Here is a 21,177-nt window from a genome sequence, read left to right on the forward strand (position 1 = left end):
TGTCTCTGTCTCCTGTCCTCTCTACCTCAGAAATGAACAAACGTTGACAATTTTTTTTTAAAAGTACTATCTCTGCTCCACTTAAAATGGAATAAACAGACTGGATTCATACTTCTACCTTTAAACAAATAAAAATCCGGAGGAAAAAGTTACAATAGAACAGTTTTTATGACACTGGGCCACTAGGCAATAGATAACAGTGGATCCCTGAGAGATAGGAAACAAATAAGACGAATCATAGGATTTCCCTGGTATGTTGCTTTGGGAACTTCAGACTGTGGTGCAAGGAGAACAAATCAGGAGGGCATCGAACAAATTCCTGCAGTCAGAGAGGTGGAGCTCAATCTGGGGAGACCAAGGAAGCTGGAGGTCACCGGAACCCAGTAAGAGAGAGGTTGCACAAAGACCACCAGCATTCTTCCCAGGAGCCCCTATATGTTCTTGCACAACATTGATTATTGTTTCTATGTGAGAAATTCCCTTGGCTCAACAGGGAAAAACACCTGGAAGGACCGAGAGGAAAAAGTTCCTGGGACCCACAAAGGACCTGGAAAAAATTGCCTGTTCCCATCGGGAAAGACCTAAGAACCTCATAAATCATGGCACTGGGTACAGTACTCCTGGGTTCTGTGCCTCAGTAGTGGAGAATAATTAGCCCTACATGAAATACTGCTCAAGACTTGCCTAACAAATCCTAAAAGCAAGACTTGAAAAGACCGAATTGTTTCCAGGGAACTTGACTACATCCATAGACAGAACTCAAGAATATGTACAAGGATCTACAAAAATATCCCACTCAACAGAGTCAAATTTGTGATACTGAACATTCAACCCAAAATTACTAGCTTGCAGCAAAGCTGCAAAAATATTACCCATAATGATGAAAAAGACCAATCATAAACGAAGTAGACTAATAGATGTTAGAATATTAGCAGACAAGAGTTTTAAAATAGTTTATTTTAACTAAATTCCATAGTTTCAAAAGTAATTTGATGCCTGAAACAGAAAAATCCCAAATTGAACTTCTAGAGAGGAAAATCACAATGTCTGAGATTAAAACATGCAGTGGATGGGGTTAGCAAAAGATTAGACATTACAAAGGAAGAAGATTAATAAATCTGAAGACGTGATAACAGAAGTTATCCAAAATAAACAAAAAAGTAATTTAAATGATTAAATTATCTGTCATTCATGGGAATACTTCAAGTATCCCAATATGCATATAATTGGAGTTACTGGTGATAGAGGGGTGTATAGAAAACATATTTGAAGAAGAAATAGCTGAAGTTTTTCCTAATCTGAAGAAAACTACAACTCACAGATTCAAGAACTCAACAAATCCCAAACACAAGAAGCATGAAGAAAACCATCAAGAAAATCATAACTAAATTCTGCAGGGGATGTCCCTGGGTGGCTTTACTTTGTTATGCACCTGACTTTGGCTTAGGTCATGATCTCACAGTTCATTGAGTTCGAGCCCCACATTGGGTGATCGTGAGCCCTGCTTCAGGTGAGCTTGGGCTCCACACTCTCTGTCCCTCTCTCTCTGCCTCTCATTCTGCACATTGTGGGATTCTCTCTCCTCTGCCCTCACTCACTTGTGCAGTCTCTGTTCTCTCAAAATAAATAAGTTTATTAGTTAAAAGAATATTTAAATAAATTTTGCAAAACTAGAAAAGAAAAAGATCTAGTACATATGAAGGCATTAATATAAGCATGACAGCAGTGTTCTCATAGGAAACAATGCACAGGAGGAGATGATGGAGCAACATCACTACAGCACTAAAAGAAAAACCTGTCAACCTAGAATTCCATACCCAACAAAAATATCTGTCAGATAGGGAGGCAAATAAAAACGTTTTCAAACATACAAAAGCTTAAAGAATTCATCATCAGTAGACCTAGAGTTCAAGAACATGTTTGAAGAAATCTTTTAGGCAGAAGGAAACTGATAGCAAGTGTAAGTCCGTGATCTACCCAGAGGAACTGAAGAACACCTTAAATGGTAACATCATAACCCTTCCCTTGACTTTGCACTATCTATCGTTGCCATCATTGACCTTGGAACATGAAAGTCTCCTGACTCAGCTTCACGGTTTTCCAACAAGGAATATATGATGAGATAAGGAGGAACACAATGATAAGACCTGTCTCTGACCAACATGAGCTTCCTGACAATCTGGACCACTCACCTGGGAACTATTACTAAGAGACTAATAAAATATACTTTTAGGATTTCTTGTATTTAGAGATTACTTTTATCTGCACATTGACCTCTACCTTAATTAAAACAAATTATTTTTAAAGCTGTAAAGTGCCCTTTACATTAAGATCTTTAATCTACTTGGAAATTTTTTCAACATGAAGACACAGGTGATCTGTAGCATCCTAATGGAAATGCCATCTTTTTTTCACTAACTCTGAAATGCCAACTGTTATTATATATCAATCACCTGTATATACATGGAAGTCTTCCTTGACTGCCTCTTCTGTTAGTCTTGTTTATATATATACTGGTGTTATGTTCACACTAATAGGGACAAAATTTTTATTCTTTCTAAAGTTATAAAGTTATTTATAAATATAAAATATATATAAATATATAAATATAAATATAAATATAAAAGTTAATTCTTATATAATATATATAAATATAAAAAAAATACAGGAAAAATCTTTATCTTTCACCAGTGTTGAATTTCAAAATAAATGTGTAGAATCACTTTTTAAAACTTAGATGAAAGAGGTTATTAAGAGATGCAGCTACATCACAGTGATTTCAGCCTGTCTTACCAATAGTTGTATATGCAGGAGTCTCCAGTTCTATGACAAAGGTTAGTCTCAGAATGACTTTTTGTCCTCACAACTATAGGGACAGAAAGAGACATGGTAGTGAAGGAGTGACACTATTACTTACATAGTAGCTCCTAGGGGTCGAGATTGCTTTCCCTCTCTTCCACATTCCCCTGGGACTAAGGATCCTAATCCCCACTATGTGGTCAACTTTAGCTTCAGCTATTTGGTGTAGACCCATGTACATTCAACTTCATTGCTGTAATCACACTGAAGTCTATATTGACTTCACATTGAGGACTCTTCCAAGGCATGGGACAGACTAACAGTTATCAGATTCACAGAGTGTAAAATCTACAGCCCTTAATTTTATTTTGCAGGGTTTCAATAGATACTTCTTGACTGGTCGCAAGGGTTAATTCTCTATAAACTCCCATTTTGATACAATGTTGAAGAGTTTTGACAGCTTATTCTTTTTCACATTTATCACTTACCATTGAGGGCCTACTTTGTTTCTAGGTATAGTATTAAGTACTGAATAATTCAGCAATAAGAAAAACGATATGGATGCTTCTCTCCTAAGGACAATCCAACATCTATTAAAACAAAATAAACAGAAATGTACATATTTAATTTATAATTGTGCTTAATTTTATGAAGGAAAAATAGGGTTGTATGTGAGAGTAAATGGAGGGCCAAATAATAAGTTTTTTATGTGTTAGAATATGGTACAAGTGAAAGGTGATCTGACCTGTAGTATAACCAGATTTCTGAGTAGCTAGTTAAATACAATTTTTCCTATAGTTTATTTACTTATTCCACAGTATTCATGTTCACTGCCACTATAACGGTCCAGATACCAGGTCTCACAGAGGTGACCAACGACCAACTTTCTGTCTCTGAGGAGATCCTAGTTCGGTGGTTTACTATAATTAGCAGCTAGTGCGTCTCCTTAAAAGAATTGCATACCAAAAGAAAAACATAAATATATCCTTTTCATTTTTCCTTCTTTTCTCTAGATGAGGATAGGCATTCACTCAGGTTCTGTGCTCGCGCGAGTTGTTGTGGGTAAAGAATGCCACGGTACTGCCTGTTTTGGAAATAATGTCACTCTGGCAAGCAAATTCGAGTCAGGAAGTCACCCTCGGGCGCATCAACGTCACCCTACCACTTACCAGTGAGTGTTCTCTGGCCTCCACCTCCTCCTGTCGTTGACCATGGCCTGAGCCGATTATCCTGTCATTTGTGAGACGCTGTATTTTTTGTGTTTGACTCTTTCATTCTCTGAGGTACTATGAGTAGATGCACCCAGTCTGAAAGATAGCAACTGTGACACAAACGTTTATCTGCATCATGAGCAAAGCATGAAGAGCCTGACTTGCTGAGAGGAAACAACAGGTTTGTCATTTTCCACAGTCATTGTCCTTCTGACAAATGAACACATGTTCAGAGTGGCTGCATCACACAAGAAGTCTTCACATTTCCAAAATGTCCTCAGTATTTATAAAAGCCAAAGGAATAGAGATAGAAAAGACAGTTTGTCTACATTTATTCTTTGGAATAATTAAGATAAAAACTCTCTAAAGATAAATACATACTGGGCACAGAGTGAAACTGCAAACTCTATTTATTCTTAAAGGTCATATTTGTTAACTCGATACATACAGCTGAACAGCTGAACGTATCTGTATTTTGTGCCTGGTAGATGTCCCCTCACCCACTAGATACTAAACTCCACAGGGACAGGGATGATCTCTGCTTCGGCTCATCATATCTTCCCAGAACTTACAAAACATGTTCGGCACATAATCCCTGTATAAATATTTATTGAATTATTGAAAAATGCATTGATAGGTTGGACTTCTCTAGAAGAAGAAAACATGACTATCTCCTACATGTTTAGACTTTGGCCATTAACACTAGGCCATCCTGTGTGCAAACTAATTTAGTGCCATGATTTGGGGTAACTAAGAAATCGTATTGTAAAACTGTAGAGTGGAAATAGTGGCCATTGGATTCTTTTATTTTATTATTTATTGTTTACTGAAGTATAATTAATCATACTGTCAGTTTCAATGTTGTAACATATTGCTTTGACAATTCTATACATTCCTCAGTGGTTACACATGATAAGTGTAGTCAACATAAGTCTTCATAAAATGATTTTTACAGTATTATTGACTATATTCCTCTGCTGTAGTTTTCATCTCTGTGACATTATTTATTTCACATTGGAAGTTTAATCCTTCTTAATCCTCTTTATCTATTTTACCCCATTCCTCCTACCCCCACCTTCCTTCTGGCAACCACCAGTTTTGGTCTCTGTATTTAAACATCAGTTTGTTTGTCTCTCTTTTTTTTTGTTTGTTTGCTTTTTAGATGTCCACATACAAGTGAAATCCTACCGCTATTTGTCCTTCCCTGTCTGACTTGTCTCATTTAGTGTCATACACTCTAGTGTCCATTAATGTTATTGCAAATGTGCAAAAGCACATTGTTTTTAATGGCTGAATAATATTCCACTGTATATGTATACCACATACTTATCCATTCATCGCTTTGATGGACACTTTAGGTTGCTTCCATATTTTAGCTGTTGGTAAATAATGCTGCAGTAAAATAGGGGTGCATATGTCTTTTTGAATTAGTCTTTTCTTTTCCCTCGGTAAATACCCAGTAGTGGAATTACTGCCCGCATCATATGGTACTTCCTGTTTTTAATATTTTAGAAAACTCCACAGTATCTTCGAGTGGCTGACACCGTTTTACATTCCCACCAGCATTGCACAAGGGTTCCCTTTTCTCCCCATCTCTTTCCAACATGATGTTTTTTCTTGTCCATTTTGATACTAGCCATCTGACTGGGTGTGAAGTGATGTCTCATTATTGTTGTTTTGTTTGTTGTTTGGGGGGTGTTGTTTTTTTGTTGTTGTTGTTGTTGTTGTTGGTCTTTTTTCCTGATGATTAGTGATGTGAGCATCTTTGCATGCATCTGTTGGCCATCTGCATGTCTATTCAGATCCTCTGCCCATTTTTAATCAGATTGTTATTTGATGTTGAGTTGTATAAGTTCTTTATCTATTTTGGATATTAACCCTTTATCAGATAGATCATTTGCAAATACTTTCTTCTATTCAGTAAGTTGCCTTTGCCTTTTTATTTTGCTTTCATTTTGCCACTTCATTGTTTCCTTTGCTGTACAAAAGCTTTTTATTTTGGTGTAGTCAAAGTTTATTTTCACTTTTGTTTCCCTTGCTTCAGGAGACATACTTAGAGAAACATTGCTAAGGCATGATGTCAAAGAGATTGCCTGCCTATGTTTTCTTGTAGGAGTTTCAGTTCTCATATGTAGGCCTTTAATCCATTTTGAGATTACTTTTGTATTGGTGTAAGTAATTGTCCAGTTTCATCCTTTTGCTATGTAGCTACCAGATTCCTCAAAAAACATTTTTTGAAAATACTGTCTTTTCCCCATTATATATTCTATGCTCCTCTATTGTAGATTAATCAACCATATATGAGTAGGCTTATTTCTGGGCTCTTTATCCTGTTCCATTGATCTGTGTGTCTCTTTTGATGCCAGTACATCCTGTTTTTATTGCTATTGGTCTGCAGTATATCTTGAAATCTGAGATGGTGATACCTCTAGTTTTGTTCTCTCTCAAGATGGCTTTTGCTATTTGAGAACTTTTGTGTTCTTTAAAAATTTTTATTTGTTCTAGTTCTGTGATAAATGCTGTTGGTATTTTAGAAAGAGATTGGCATTTAATCTATATATTGCTTTGGGTAATATGGACATTTTACCAATACTAATTCTTCAAATCCATGAGCATGGTATACTTTACGTTTGTTGTTTCATCTTCAATTTCTTTCATCAATGTTTTATAGTTTTCAGAGATTAGGTCTTTCACCTCCTTGATTAATTATTATATCCTTTCAGCGCAACTGTAAATTGGATTGTGTCCTTAAATTTTCTTTCTGCAACTTTTACATTTCTGTATAGAAATGCAACACATACTTTATATTGATTTTGTATCCTGCAACTTGACTGAATTCATTTATCACTTGTAATGGTTTTTTGTTGGTGCCTTTAGGGTTTTCTATATATAGTAACATGTCATCTATAAAGAGTGACAATTTTACTGCTTCCTTAGCAATTTGGATGCTTTCATTTCTTTTCTTGTCTTATTATGATGGCTGGGAGTTCCAGAACTCCACTGAATAAAAGTGGGAGGAGTGGAACCCATATTTTGTTCCTAATGTTAGAGGAAAGGCTCCCAGTTTTTCACTATTGAATATGATGTTAGCTATGGATTTGCTGTGTACAGTCTTTATTATGTTGAGATACTTCACTGAGTTTTTATCAGAAAAGGATCTTGAAAGTATCAAATACTATATCTGCATATCTTTACACACGGTTTTTACCCTTTCTCTTGTTAATGTGATGTGTCACACTGATTGACTTGCACATACTGAAACACCCTTACATCCCTAGAATAAAACCCTACTTGATCATGGTCACTGATTAATATATTGTTGAATTAGGCTTGCCAGTCTTTTGAGGATTTTTACCACTATGTTCATCATATATGTTGGCCTGTAGTTGTTTGTTTGTTTTGCATTTTTGTTGTTGTTGTTAGGTTTTTGGTCTGGTTTTGGTATCACACTAATGCTGGCCTTGTATGATTGTGATTTATGGAAGTTGTTTGTTGATTACTAATTCAATTTCATTACTAGTAATTACTCAGTTCACATTTTCTATTTCTTCCAATACAGTTTTGGAAGATTATATGTTTCTGTAATTTATCCATTTGACTAAATTGTCCACTAAGTTGGCATATCATTTTTCATAATATGCTCTTATCCTTTGTATTTCTCTGGTGTCAGTTGCTATTTCTTCTCCTTCATTTATGATTTTATTTGAAACCTCTCTCATTTTTTCTTGATGAATTTGGCTAAAGTGTTATGAATTTTATTTTTTTAGAAAATTGACTCTTGGTTTCATTGATCTTTTCAATTGTTCTTTTAGTCTCTATTTTGTTATTTTCTGCTCTGGTGTTTATTATTTCTTTTCTTCTTCTAACCTTGGGTTTGTTTGTCCTTTCTTTTCTTCTTAGTTTCTTTAGGTGTAAGGTTAGGTTCTTTGAAAATTTTCTATTTCTTGAAGTAGGCCTGATTACTATAAAATTCCCTCTTACTGCTTTTGCTGTATGCCAAGGTGTTGGACTGTTGTGTTTTCATTTTCATTTGTCTCCAGGTGTTTGTTGATTTCCTCTTTGATTTCTTGGTTGACCCATTCATTGTTGAGTAGCATTTTGTTTCTCCTCCACCACATGCTGTTGTGTTTCTTCCACATTTTTTTTCTTATAATTGATTTCTAGTATCATATTGCTGTGGTTGGAAAACATACTTGATATGAGCTCAATATTCTTATATTTACTGAGACTTACTTTATGGCCTATCATCTGTTGTATCCTGGAGAGTCCATGTGCACCTAAAAAGAATATGTATTCTGCTGTTGGGGGATGGAATGTTCTGTATATTTGTCAGCTTCATCTGATAGAATGTGTGTTTCAAAGCCACTGTTTTCTTGTTGATATTTATCTGGATGATCTATCCATTGATGTAAGTGGGGTGTTAAAGCCCCCTACTACTATTGTATTACTGTCGGTTTCTGCTTATACCTGTTAATATTTGCTTTATGTATTTTGCTGTTCCTATGTTGTGTGAATAGATATTTACAATTATTATATCCTCTTGATGTGTTGTTCACATTTATCATTATATAGTGCTTCATTATCTCTTGCTCTACAGTCTTTGTTTTAAAGCCTATTTTGATATGAGAATTGCTACACTGGCGCCTTTGTGCAATTTCATTTGCATGGTATATGTTTTTTTATCTCTTCACCTTTAGTCTGTATGTGTTTACAGGTTTGAAGTGAGATAGCTGTAGGCTGCATATAGATGGGTCTCGTTTTTTTTTTTTTTTTTTATCCATTCAGTCATCTGATATGTTTTGATTGGAATATTAAGACCATTTACATTTAAAGTAATGATTAGTAGGTATATACTTGTTTTCTGTTTGTTTGTTTTATAGTTCTTCCCTGTTTCTTCTTCTCTTGATCTTTTCCCTTGTGGTTTGATGGCTTTGCTTAGTGTTATGCTTGACTTTATATTTTTTTTTTATTTTTTTTAATGTTTATTTATTTTTGAAGGAGAGAGAGACAGAGTGTGAGTGAGGGAGGGGCAAAGAGAGAGGGAGACACAGAATCCAAAGCAGGCTCCAGGCTCCAAGCTGTCAGCACAGAGCCTGACACGGGGCTTGAACTCACAAACCGCGAGATTGTGACCTGAGCTGAAGTCGGAAGCTCAACTGACTGAGCCACCCAAGCGCCCCTAGACTTCCTATTTTTTTTCTGTAACTATTATAGGTTTTTGATCTGTTGTTACCATTGTGTTCACATATAACTTCTTTTTTGAATGTTTTTTAATGTTTATTTTTGAGACAGAGAAAGAGACAGGGTGCAAGTGGGAGGGGCAGAGAGAGAGGGAGACCCAGAATCTAAGGCAGGCCCCAGGCTCTGAGCTGTCAGCACAGAGCCTGACAGAAGGCTCAAACCCATGAACTATGAGATCATGACCTGAGCCAAAGTCAGATGTTTAAGCAACTGAGCCACCCACACACTACTGTGTTCATTGTAACTTCTTAAGTATCTACCAGTCTATATTAAGGTGATAGTTTCTTAAGTTCAAACACACTGTAAGCGCTAAAATTTTTACTCACCCTCCATGTTTTATGTATATGATGTCACATTTTACATCTTTTTGTTTGTGTATTTGACTAATTTTTGTAGATACAATTGATTTTTACCACTTTGTGTTTTAACCTCCATACTGACTTTATTAAGTGCTAAATCTATTTTTTACCATATGTTTGCTTTACATCTCAAAATTTTCCTTTCATAATTTTCTTATTTCTAATTATATCCTTTCCTTTACACTTAAGGAATTCTCTTTAAAACTTTATATAAAGCTGGTTTAAAGGTGATGAATCCTTTCACTTTTGTTTGGGAAATTATCTTTCCTTCTGTTCTGAATGATAGCCATGCTGGATCAAGTATTCTTAGTGTAGTTTTGTTTTGTTTGTTTGTTTTCTTTTAGCACTTTGTATATATCATGGCCCTCCCTTCTGGCCTGCAAAGTTTCTGCTGACAAGTCAGCTGATGGCTTTAGGGAATTTCACTTGTATGGAAACTTTTTTTTTTATGGCATCTGTTAATATTTTCTCTTTATCATTACTTATTACTCTTTTAATCATTATTTGTCATTTTGTGGGCCTCCTGGGATCTTTGTGCTTCCTGGACCTGGATGTCTGTTTCCTTCCCCAGATTCAGGAAGTTTTCAGCTAGTATTTCTTCTAATAAGTTTTTTTGTCCTTCTTTATCTCTTCTTCTTCTGAGATCCCTATACCATGAATGTTATTACACTTGATGTTGTTGAGTTCCCTTAACCTTTTCTCATTTATTGTTATTTTTTTTCTGTTTGCTGTTCAGCTTGGATGCTTCCCATTACATTGTCTTACAGTTTGCTGATCCATTTTTCTGCATCTTCTCGTCTGCTATTGATTCTCTATAGTGTATTTTTTATTTTATTAATTGAATTCCTTATCTCTGAGAGGTTATTTTTTCTATTTTCTTCTTGTTGAAATTCTCACTTATTTCATCCACTCTTTTCCAAAATCCACTGAATATCTTTATGACCATTGCTTTGAATTCTTTTTCAGGCATATTGCTTACCTCTGTTTCATCTAGTTTTTGTCAGTGGTAGTATCTTGTTCTTTCATCTGGTACCTATTCCTTCATCTCATTTTGCACGACTCTTTGTGTTTCTTTCTATGTATTATGTCAGCCGTGTCTCCTGGTCTTTAAAGTAGCGGCCTTGTGTAGAAGAGGGCATGTGGTGTCCTATAGTAATGTCCCCCTGGTCACCAGAACCATTTGCTCCAGGAATGTCCCCTCTGTGGGCTGCATGCACGTCCCATTTTGGCTGAGCCATGATTATCTCTATCCCAGCCTGTTGCAAGACTAGGTTTGCTTGCTGTTGGTGTACTATTGGGTGGTGAATGTGGGGGGGGGGGGGTGGTTAGTTTCCTCAATGTTGAGAGGCCCGAGGCTGCTGTGGGCTCATTAGTGGGCAGGGTTAGAAGTCCAGCTGACTGTCTGCAGCTGGGCTTTGTGCCAGAACTGCAGGTACATCAAAGGGCAGGGCTTTCTCCCTGCAAGTCTCAGAGGCTGTTATTGGTGAATGGGGCCAGTGGTCTACAGTTAGCATCTCTGCCACAGCTATTGGAACACCGAATGGCAGGGCTTACTCCCCCAGCAGACAGCTAAGAGGCCAGGATGCTGGAACTGAGGGCACTGGGGTGTGTGGTTATCTTATGCCTTCCCCAGGGCAGGAGTCACTCTGGAGTGGTACTTGTCCCTGCTGGAGCTGCTTACAGGGTGTTGCAATGCAGGAGCTGCTTTGGAGTGATGTCCGCTAAGTTGAGTGGGTTGGATCAGTGTAGCCGGAAAGGAATGTGAAAGCTGGGTGCACAGGGCTAGCAAGGTAGTGGAGAGTGTTATCATTGGCTCCTGCAAGTTTCCAGCTACCTAGGCTGGGGAGGAGAAGAAAAATGATGCCCACCAGCACTCTTCTTCCTCAAGAAATCTCTTGAAGATCTCTGCCCCTCCAGAACACATTCCAAGATTAGTAAATAAATCTCCTTCACATATAGCCAAGCTCTTTTAAACTGTTGCTTCTGTGGTGTTTCTCAGGGTTGAGTTACCACACTTGAGTTTCCTACTGCCCTCTATGCTTGTGACATACCTTCCACTGATAGTCTCACTGGAAGTTTGGTTCCCAACTGTAGCTCCACTGCTCCTACCCTTTTCATTCCTCTCTGGGATTAGTTGTGGAGGGTCTGCTCTGCCAGTCTTCAGGCTGTTTCCAGAGTCAGTTGTGCAGACGTAGCCATTATCTTAGCGTGTCCTTGGGCTGAGGGGAGCTCAGGGTCCTCTTACTTTGCCATCTTCTCTGAATTTCCCTTGGGTTTTAAAGTGTATCTAAAACAAACACCCTGAGACAGAAAATGTGAATATATAGATAATAATAAACAAAATGGTGATATTTTGAACCTTTTGATATATCTGTAGAGAGAGGTTAGTCTTTTAGATGAAAGATATATATGCATGTTTCTGAGGTGATGAGAAAGGGAACTGAAATTTCAAATATAAACTCAAAAGAAAGTTGCATAAGAACTACCTGTCATTTAAAGGGTATTTATATAAGGGTTTTGCCTCTTTTAAATTTCTTCCATTTTTTTTTCTAACACAATTCTGGGCATACTACAGATGATTTGACAGTTTCCATCTTAAAATTTTTCTATTTTAAAAAATGACATGTAAAGAATGGATTAACTGTTTGAGGAGTTCGTGCCCTGAGCTGAGACAGGATAGATGTAGCTGGCTTTGTTTATGCATAAGCAGTAAAGGAAACCTTGCAAGCCACACAGGATCTGTGCCTTTGGGTGCTGTTTCCATCATCATCTTTTTCACATTGAGTTTGTGATGATCCTCGGTGGTCAATAAGGTCTTCAGGCTTGAATCATTTCAACCAAAACATTTTATTCTGTTATTGTCTACCTCCATCCCCCCCACCAAAGAAAACAAGTGGAGCCATGGTCAGACACATTGAGCTGCCATATGGATAGATTCTAAAAGATATTTTTTCTGATTGGGCCCAAATCCTGTCATTCTTACTAATACTTTACGCAAATATTTTTACTTTTATTCTATTTTACAAAAAAAACCCTTTCCTTCCTCTTTCCCCACATTTCTTCCTCCTTCCCTTCTTTCAACAAACATTTGTTGAGAACCTCCTACATTCCAAGCAGTATGATAGGCACTAACATTATAAGGATAAACAGCATAAAAACCATCTCTACCCTCAGGGACAAGATCAGAGACTAGATGATAAATGTACCTGAGCAAAACAAATTAATTTAAACAGACTAGTGCTGAGGCGAAGAAACCCCAATTAGAGTGTTGGAGCAAGAGGAGTGGGCTAAAACGAAACCGGTACATCATGTTAAGAGGTTTCAGCCTGGGGCGCCTGGGTGGCTCAGTCGGTTGGGCGTCCGAGTTCAGCTCAGGTCGTGATCTCGCGTCTGTGAGTTCGAGCCCCGCGTCGGGCTCTGTGCTGACAGCTCAGAGCCTGGAGCCTGTTTCAGATTCTGTGTCTCCCTCTCCCTCTGACCTTCCCCCATTCATGCTCTGTCTCTCTCTGTCTCAAAAATGAATAAATGTTAAAAAAAAAATTAAAAAAAAAAAGGTTTCAGCCTAACACCAAGTGCGAGGAAGTATATTTAAGTCTTTTAAGCAGAAGAGTGACTAGACCAGATTTGTGCTTTAAAAATGACGACGACTCTTATGTGGATCCTGAGAAACTTAACAGGAACCCATGGGGGAGGGAAGGAAAAAAAAAAGAGGTTAGAGTGGGAGAGAGCCAAAGCATAAGAGACTCTTAAAAAATGAGAACAAACTGAGGGCTGATGGGGGGTGGGAGGGAGGGGAGGGTGTGTGATGGGTATTGAAGAGGGCATCTTTTGGGATGAGCACTGGGTGTTGTATGGAAATCAATTTGACAATAAATTTCATATATTGAAAAAATAAATTAAAAAAATGACGAAGATGGTGGAAAGGAGAACAGATCAGGTGGTACATAGGGGCAGTACTCCATTGATTGAAAGCAGGTAATCCTACCCCCATTTCACTGCTGGGAGCACAGCTTAGTTATACTGTGGACTCCTAACCTTTGGCTATTTCACCCTGCCTTCCCAAGCTTCAGAAGAGCAGGTGGTCTTACTGACCTTTGACATCCATGTAAATCTGGGATACCATTAAAAACACTCTACCTGGGGTCCTGGCAATGATCTCAGTATGACTGGGTTTTCAGAGTCTGGATCAGTTGGTTTAGCCTGTGCCACTCCGCACAGTTGACTCATGTCCGACTGTTGTGTTCTACACTGCACAAGGTGATTTATGAACCCACAAGTGCGGAGTGTACCTCCCCTTTCCTAGGACACTGAAAGTGAAACACCAGGATTAAATTCTCAGGAACGTTCCCTACAAGGAGGCAAAATTACACTTTTTAGAGCAAATAGGAACTTGTGATATAAAACTCAAAGTTAAGCTCATGAGAGCTTGAAGTTTCTAGTTTTCTTTCCTGAATTCAATCCTGTAGAATGCTCTGTCTGGTTATCTGGAAATCTTCAGAGAGGTTTATGTTCACTTTGCTTTTAGTAAGACTATATGATCATCATAAACACGTGTGAACCATTTGCATATTATGATGAACTGAAATAATTTTCTCAATTATTCATTCCAAACACATTTTGCCCAAAATAGTAGTTTTATGAAATCACTGAACTTTTACAAATATTTTGAAGTACTAAAAATTAAAAGAAATAATACTCATGACCCCACCACTTGTTTAATACTTTATTTGCCTCAGATATTACTTAATAAAATAAAACTTTTCCTTTGGAATTTTTACTCCCTTTCATTGTGACAAACACCACCATGAACTTGATATATTTCAAAGTTCACTGTTTTATACATTAACTTTCTCAAAAATATCCATAAACAACAGAATTTTATATATTTTTATTTGCATGAGTGATAACACAGTATATGAAAATTTCTCAAACATTGGTTTTTATTTAAAAAATGTCCTATATCTAAGATCGATACATGATGGAACATAAGCGCTAGTTCATCTGTTGCAACATTCCATTGTATGACTACACTATATTTTAATACTTATTCATCTGCTCCTCTATTGATCAACACCTAATTGTTTTTTCCTAGTTGTTAACTATGACAAAGTGTGTTCCTATGAACATTATGTACCTGTAATTACTTAACTCACTTGACATTTCATGTCATATAAATTGAGTGTCTTATACATATAAGAGTTGGAATTAGAGTACTTCACAATTTTGTAGACATAAGGAATAACACTTTAAAAATCAGAGCTACAAGGTCTATATGGTAATCTTCACTTTTTTAGACTCTTAGTGTGTGAGTCATCTTGTTGCATACAGTAATGGCCAAGAACCGTTCCTTCTTCACCTAGAGCAGTTTATTGCTTGTTTTAGTTCTGGAAAAAAAGGTAGCCAATGAGTTTTTTAAGTTTTCCATATTTGATGTTTTCCCCCTTTTCCTCTAATAAATGTGAAGCTTATACTCATCTTTATTCCCACTCATCCCAGTTTTGAAATAATGCACACATGACAAACACTTGTCTTTTACCATTATGTTACTGATCTTTGGAACTAAAATAATTGATTATATTTAGGATAGTGGAAGCAAATTTTGAGATGGCTTGAATTATCAAATGATTTGCCTGAGCAAAATCCATTTCCTTGCTAATTGCAAACTAAAAATGTACAAAGACTCTTTAATTCCTGTGATAGAAGTTTTCCTTAACCTTCAAACATTTTTCTTTTCTTATTTTACAGTTGATCTACTTCTGGGCTTTTCAAAATACCTGTTTTCATTCACTGTCAAAGTCCCCTTCTGCTAAAACCCACTTACCTACTAACTCCTGCTCATCATGTTAGGGGATCTACAGTGGACAAGATGAGGTAGTGGTTGAGTGTACAAATTCCACTATCAGAGTGCCTATGTTGGAATCCAGGCTCTAAATATCTGTGTACAGTTTAGCAACTTAATTGCTTTGGATCCAGTTTTCTCATCTTAAAAATGGGTACCCATTCCTGATGATTATCATTGGGATTAAACGTGTTGTTTATAAATCTCCCAATACTTGGAACACAGTTGGAATTCATTTATTGCTTCATCCCATTCTTTTTTTAAATTAAAGTATTGCTGACACACAATGCTAGATTAGTTTCAGGTGTACAGCTTAGTGACTCAACAAGTCTATACCTTGTTATGTTCAACACAAGTGTAACTACCATCCATCACCATACAACACATTACAATACCACCTACAATATCCTCTATGCTCTATTTTTTATTCCCATGACCTCCCCATTCAATAACCAGAAGCCTGTATCTATCTCCCACTGCCCTTCACCCATCCCCTCCATCCCTAACTCCTTTTCCTCTGGCAATTACTAGTTTGTTCTCCGTATTTATGGGTCTATTTTTGCTTTTTTTATTTGCTTGTTTATTTCTTAGATTCTACGTTTAAGTGAAATCATATGGTATTTGTCTTTCTCTGTCTTATTTCCCTCAGCATTATACCCTCCAAGTCTATCCATGTTGCAAATGGCACGAGCTTATTATTATTATTGTTATGATTACTTTGGTGGCAGAATACTATTCAGTTGTATATATACCACATCCTCTTTATCCATTCACCTATGAATGGACATTTGAGTTGGTGCCATACATTAGCTATTGTGAATATTGCTGCCATAAACATGGGGGTGCATATATCTTCTGGAATTAGTATTTTTATTTTCTTTGGATAAACACCCAGTAGTGGAATTATTGGATTCATAAGGTTTTTCTAGTTTTAATTCTTGAGGGACCTCCATACTGTTTACCACAGCGGTTACACCAACTTACATTCCCACCAATAGCGCATGAGGGTTCTCTTTTTCTTAACACCCTCACAAACACTTGCTATTATTTTGTCTTTTTGATAGTAGCCATTATGACAGGTGTGAGGTGGTATTTCATTGTGGTTTTGATTTACATCTGCCTGATGATGAGTGACGTTGAGCATCTTTTCATGCGTCTGTTGGCCATACCTGTGTATCTTCTTGGAAGAATGTCCAGTCAGGTCCTCTGCCCAGTTTTTAAATCAGATTTTTTGTTTTTGTTTTGTGTTTATTTGTATAAGTTCTTTATTTTGGCTATTAACCCCTTATCAGATATATCATTTGCAAATACATTCTTCCAGGGATAGGCTACCTTTTTTACTGTGCAAAATCTTATTTTGGTGGAGTCCCAATACTTTATTTTTGATTTTTGTCTTCCTTGCCTGAGGAAACATATCTAGAAAACTGTTGCTAAGGTTGATGTCAAAGAGATTAATACCTGCATTTTCTTCTAAATTTTTATGGATTTGGGCTTCACATTTAAGTCTTCAGTCAACTGTGAGTTTATTTTTATGTATGGTGTAAGAAAGTGGTCCAGTTTTCCCAGCACTATTTATTGAAAAAACTGTCTTCACCCCATTGTGTATACTTGCCTTCTTTGTTGTAGATCATTTAACCATTTATGTATGGGTGTGTTCCTGGAGTCTCTATCCTGTTCCATCTGATCTGATTTTCGTGCCAGTACCATCCTGTTTTGATTACTATAGCTTTGTAGTATATCTTAAAATCTGTGATTGTGATACCTCTACCTTTGTTCTTTTTCAGCATATTTTGGGTTATTCAAGGTCTTTTGAGGTTCCATACACATTTTAGGATAATTTGTTGCACAAACAAATAAATGGACAAATAAAATGTGTTCCATACACATTTTAGGATAGCATTTTGTGAAACATGCTATTGGCATTTTGATAGGGATTACATTGAATCTCTAGATTGCTTTGGGTAGTGTGGACATTTAACATTAATTCTTCCACTCCATGAGCAGTTAATTTTTTTGTGCTTTCTTGAATTTCTTTCATCATTTCTTTTTAATAATTTTCAGAATATAGGTTTTTAACCTCCTTAGTTCAGTTTATTCCTAGGTATTTTATTCTTTTTGTGCAAATATAAAGGCAATTGTCTTCTTAATTTCTCTTTCTACTACTTTGTTTTTAGTGTATAGAAATGCAGCTGATTTCTTTGTTAATTTTATATCTTGCCTCCGTATTGATTTTATTTGTCAGTTCTAATCGTTTTGGATGCTGTCTTTAGGGTTTTCTATATAGTATCATGTCATTTACAATAGTGAGAGTTTTACCTCTTCCTTACCAATCTGGATGAGTTTTACTTCTTTTTCTTGCCTGATTGTTTCACTAGGACTTCCATTACTACACTGAGTAAAACTGGCAAGAATGGACATCCTTGTGTTTTTCCTGATCTTATAGGAAAAGCTGTCAGTTTTTCACCATTGAGTGTGATATTAGCTGTGGGTTTTTCATATATGACCTTTATTATGTTGAAGTATGTTCCCTCTAAAGATTGATTTGTGGATATTGAACCAACCGTGCATTCCTAGAATAAATCCCACTTGATTGTGGTGAATGATCCTTTTAATGTATTGTTGAATGAGGCTTGCTAATATTTTGTTGAGGATTTTTACATATACATTCATCAGAGATATTGGCCTGTAATTTTCTTTTCTGTGGTGTCTTTGTCTGGTTTTAGTATTAGGGTAATTCTGTCCTTGTAGAATGTATGTGGAAGTTTTACTTCCTCTTTTATTTTCTTTTTAAAGAGAGAGTGAGAGAGAGAGCATGAATGTGCAAGTAGGGAAGAGGCAGAGGGGGAGAGAGAGAGAGAGAGAGAGAGAGAGAGAGAGAGAATCTTAAACAAGCTCCATGCCCAGCACAGAATACATTGCAGGGTTCCATCTAATGATTGTGAGATCATGACCTGAGCCAAAATCAAGAGTCAGATGCTTAACCAACTGAATGACACAGGTACCCCAGAGTCTTCTACTTTTTGGAATAGTTTGAGAAGAGTAGGTATTAACCCTTCTTCAAATATTAGGTAGAATTCATCTGTGAATCTATCTGGTCCTGGACTTTGTTTCTTGTTTTGTTTGTTTGTTTTGATTAGTAAGAAAATTGAATTGGTAATCAGTCTGTTCAGATTTTCTATTTTTTTCTGGTTTAGTTTTTGGAGATTGTATGTACCTAGGAATGTAAGTTGTCCAATTTGTTGGCATATATTTTTTTGTCATGGTATCTTAAAATCCTTTGTGTTTCTGTGGTGTAGGTTGTTATTTTTCCTCTTTTATTTCTGAGTTTCATTATTTTGGCTGTCTCTCTGTTTTACTTGATGAGTCTGGTTAAAGGCTTATCAATTTTGTTTATCTTTTCCAAGAATTAGCTCTTGGTTTTATTGATCTTTTCTTTTATTCTTCTTACTCTCTATTTCCACTATGATCTTTATTATTTCCTTCCTCCTGTTAAATCTGGGGTTCATTTGTTCTTCTTTTCTTCTCCCTTTAGGTGTAAGGTTAGATTGAGATTTTTCTTGTTTCTTCAGGTAGGCCTATATCACTATTAACTTCCCCTACTTTCACTGTGTCCCAAGGATTTGGGACCATTGTGTTTTCACTTTTGTTTGCCTCCATGTATTTTTAAATTTCCTCTTGCATTTCCTACTGACCTATCGGTTGTTTAATAGCATGTTGTTTAATCTCCAGGTATTCCTGTTTTGTCCTGGTTTTTTTCTTGTAATTATTTTCTTTTTTGTTCTTGTTATGCTGTTGTTTTTTTTTTAACAATGAAACATCTTGTAATTATTTTGTAGTTTTATATTATTGCAGTCAGAAAAGATACTTGATATGATTTCAGTCTTCTTAAATTTATTGAGACTTGGTTTGTGGCTTAACGTGCTGTCTATCCTGGAGAATGGTCCCTGTGAACTTGAAAAGAATTTTATGTTGTGCTGTTTGTGGATAGAACATTCTGTATATATCTGTCAAGTCCATCTGGTCTAAAATGTCATTTAATGACACTGTCTTCTTATTTATTTGCTGCCTAGATGATCTGTCCATTGATGTAAATGTGGTGTTAAAGTCCCCTACCATTTCTGGATTATGGTCAGTTTTTGTGTTTATATCTGTGAATATTTGCTTTATGTATTTAGGTGCTCTCATGTTAGATGCATAGTTATCTATTTTTAATTTTTTAAATGTTTATTTATTTTTGAGAGACAGTGTGTGTGCAGGGGAGGGGCAGAGAGAGAGGGAGACACAGAGTCCCAAGCAGGCTCCAGGCTCTGAGCTCGCAGCACAGAGCCCAATGCAAGGCTTGAACCCACGAACCATAAGATCATGACCTGAGCTGATTGGGGGAGGGGACGATACTTAACCAAGTGAGCTATGCAAGTGCCCTGGAGGCATAGATATTTACATTTGTTATATCCTCTTGTTTGACTTATCCTCTAATCATAATGTAGTGCCTTTGTCTCTTAATGCAGTCTTTGTTTTGAAGCCTATTTTGTCTGATATAAGTATTGCAGTCCTGGGTATCTTGTTTTCTGTTCTTTTGTGTGTGTGTTGTGTTGTTTTGCTTTGCTCCCATTTCCATGGTATATATTTTTCCATGTCTTCAAATTCAGTCTGTATGTAGTTTAGGTCTGAAGTGAGTCTGCTGTAGGTAGTATATAGATGGGTCTTGTTTCTTCATCCATTTTATCACACTATATGTTTTATTGGAGCATTTCAACCATTTACATTTAAAGTAATAATTGATAGGTATATACTTATTGGCATCTTGCTAATTGTTTTGTGGTTGTTTTGTAGTTCTTCTCTGTTCCTTTTTCTTCTTTTGTTCTCTTTCCTTGCGACTGGTGACTTTAGTGGTATGCTTGGCTTTATTTTATCTATTATAGGTTTTTGCTTTCTGGCAACTATGAAGTTTATATATAACATCCTAAGTATACAGCATTCTATATTAAATATTGATGGTAACTTAAATTTGAACACATTGTAAAATAATTTCATTTTTACTACCAGCCTCCACATTTCATATATATGTTGTCCTCCTTTAACCTTTGTAAGTCCCTTTAACTAATTTTTGATACAATTGATTATACTACTTTTATTTTTTAACCTTCATACTAGCTTTATAAATGATTGATCTACTACTTTTACTGCGTTTACTTGTACCTATGAAATAATTTGCTTTCATAATTTTCTTCTAATTATAGACTTTTCTACTTGAATAAGTCCTTTTAACATTGCTTCTAAGGCAGGCCTAGTGCCTTCTTGTAGGGCAGAATCTTCTATTCTGATTGATAATTTTATGGTGTTGGGTGTAGGGGTGTTTGTTTTTGCATTCAGCACTTTGAATATATCATGCCACTCCCTTTTGGCCTGCAAAGTTTCTCCAGAATAATCAGGCGATAGCCGTATCGAGTGTTTGTAGTACACAAGTAATTGCTTCTCACTTGCTGATTTTAAATTCTCTCTTTACGTTTCATGGTGTGGTCCTCCTTGGGTTCATCTTGTTTGGAATGTTCTGTGTTTCCTGGACCTGGTGGTCTGTATCCCTTTCCAGGTAAGGGAGGTTTTCGGTCTTTCTCTCTCTCTCTCTCTCTTTTCATGTTGGGACCTTCATAATGTGAATGTTTGTTTGCGTGCTGCCTAGAGAGCCTTTAACCTATTCTCACTTCTCCTTATTCCTCTTTCTTACTAG

At 36.4% G+C, this 21,177-nt stretch overlaps 1 protein-coding gene across 2 annotated transcripts in view; it reads left to right on the top strand.

Moving 5' to 3' along the window:
• Positions 1 to 21,177, top strand: part of GUCY1A2 (guanylate cyclase 1 soluble subunit alpha 2) — a 318,707-nt gene that overhangs the window by 270,354 nt on the left and 27,176 nt on the right. For both annotated transcript variants that reach the window (XM_053204169.1, XM_053204170.1), the window contains exon 7: positions 3,813 to 3,970. In XM_053204169.1, coding sequence (XP_053060144.1) covers positions 3,813 to 3,970 — 158 coding nt within the window. The remainder of the gene's footprint in view (positions 1 to 3,812; positions 3,971 to 21,177) is intronic.

The sequence above is a fragment of the Acinonyx jubatus genome, chromosome D1 (genome assembly GCF_027475565.1).
Source record: "Acinonyx jubatus isolate Ajub_Pintada_27869175 chromosome D1, VMU_Ajub_asm_v1.0, whole genome shotgun sequence".
Classification (NCBI taxonomy): domain Eukaryota; kingdom Metazoa; phylum Chordata; class Mammalia; order Carnivora; family Felidae; genus Acinonyx; species Acinonyx jubatus.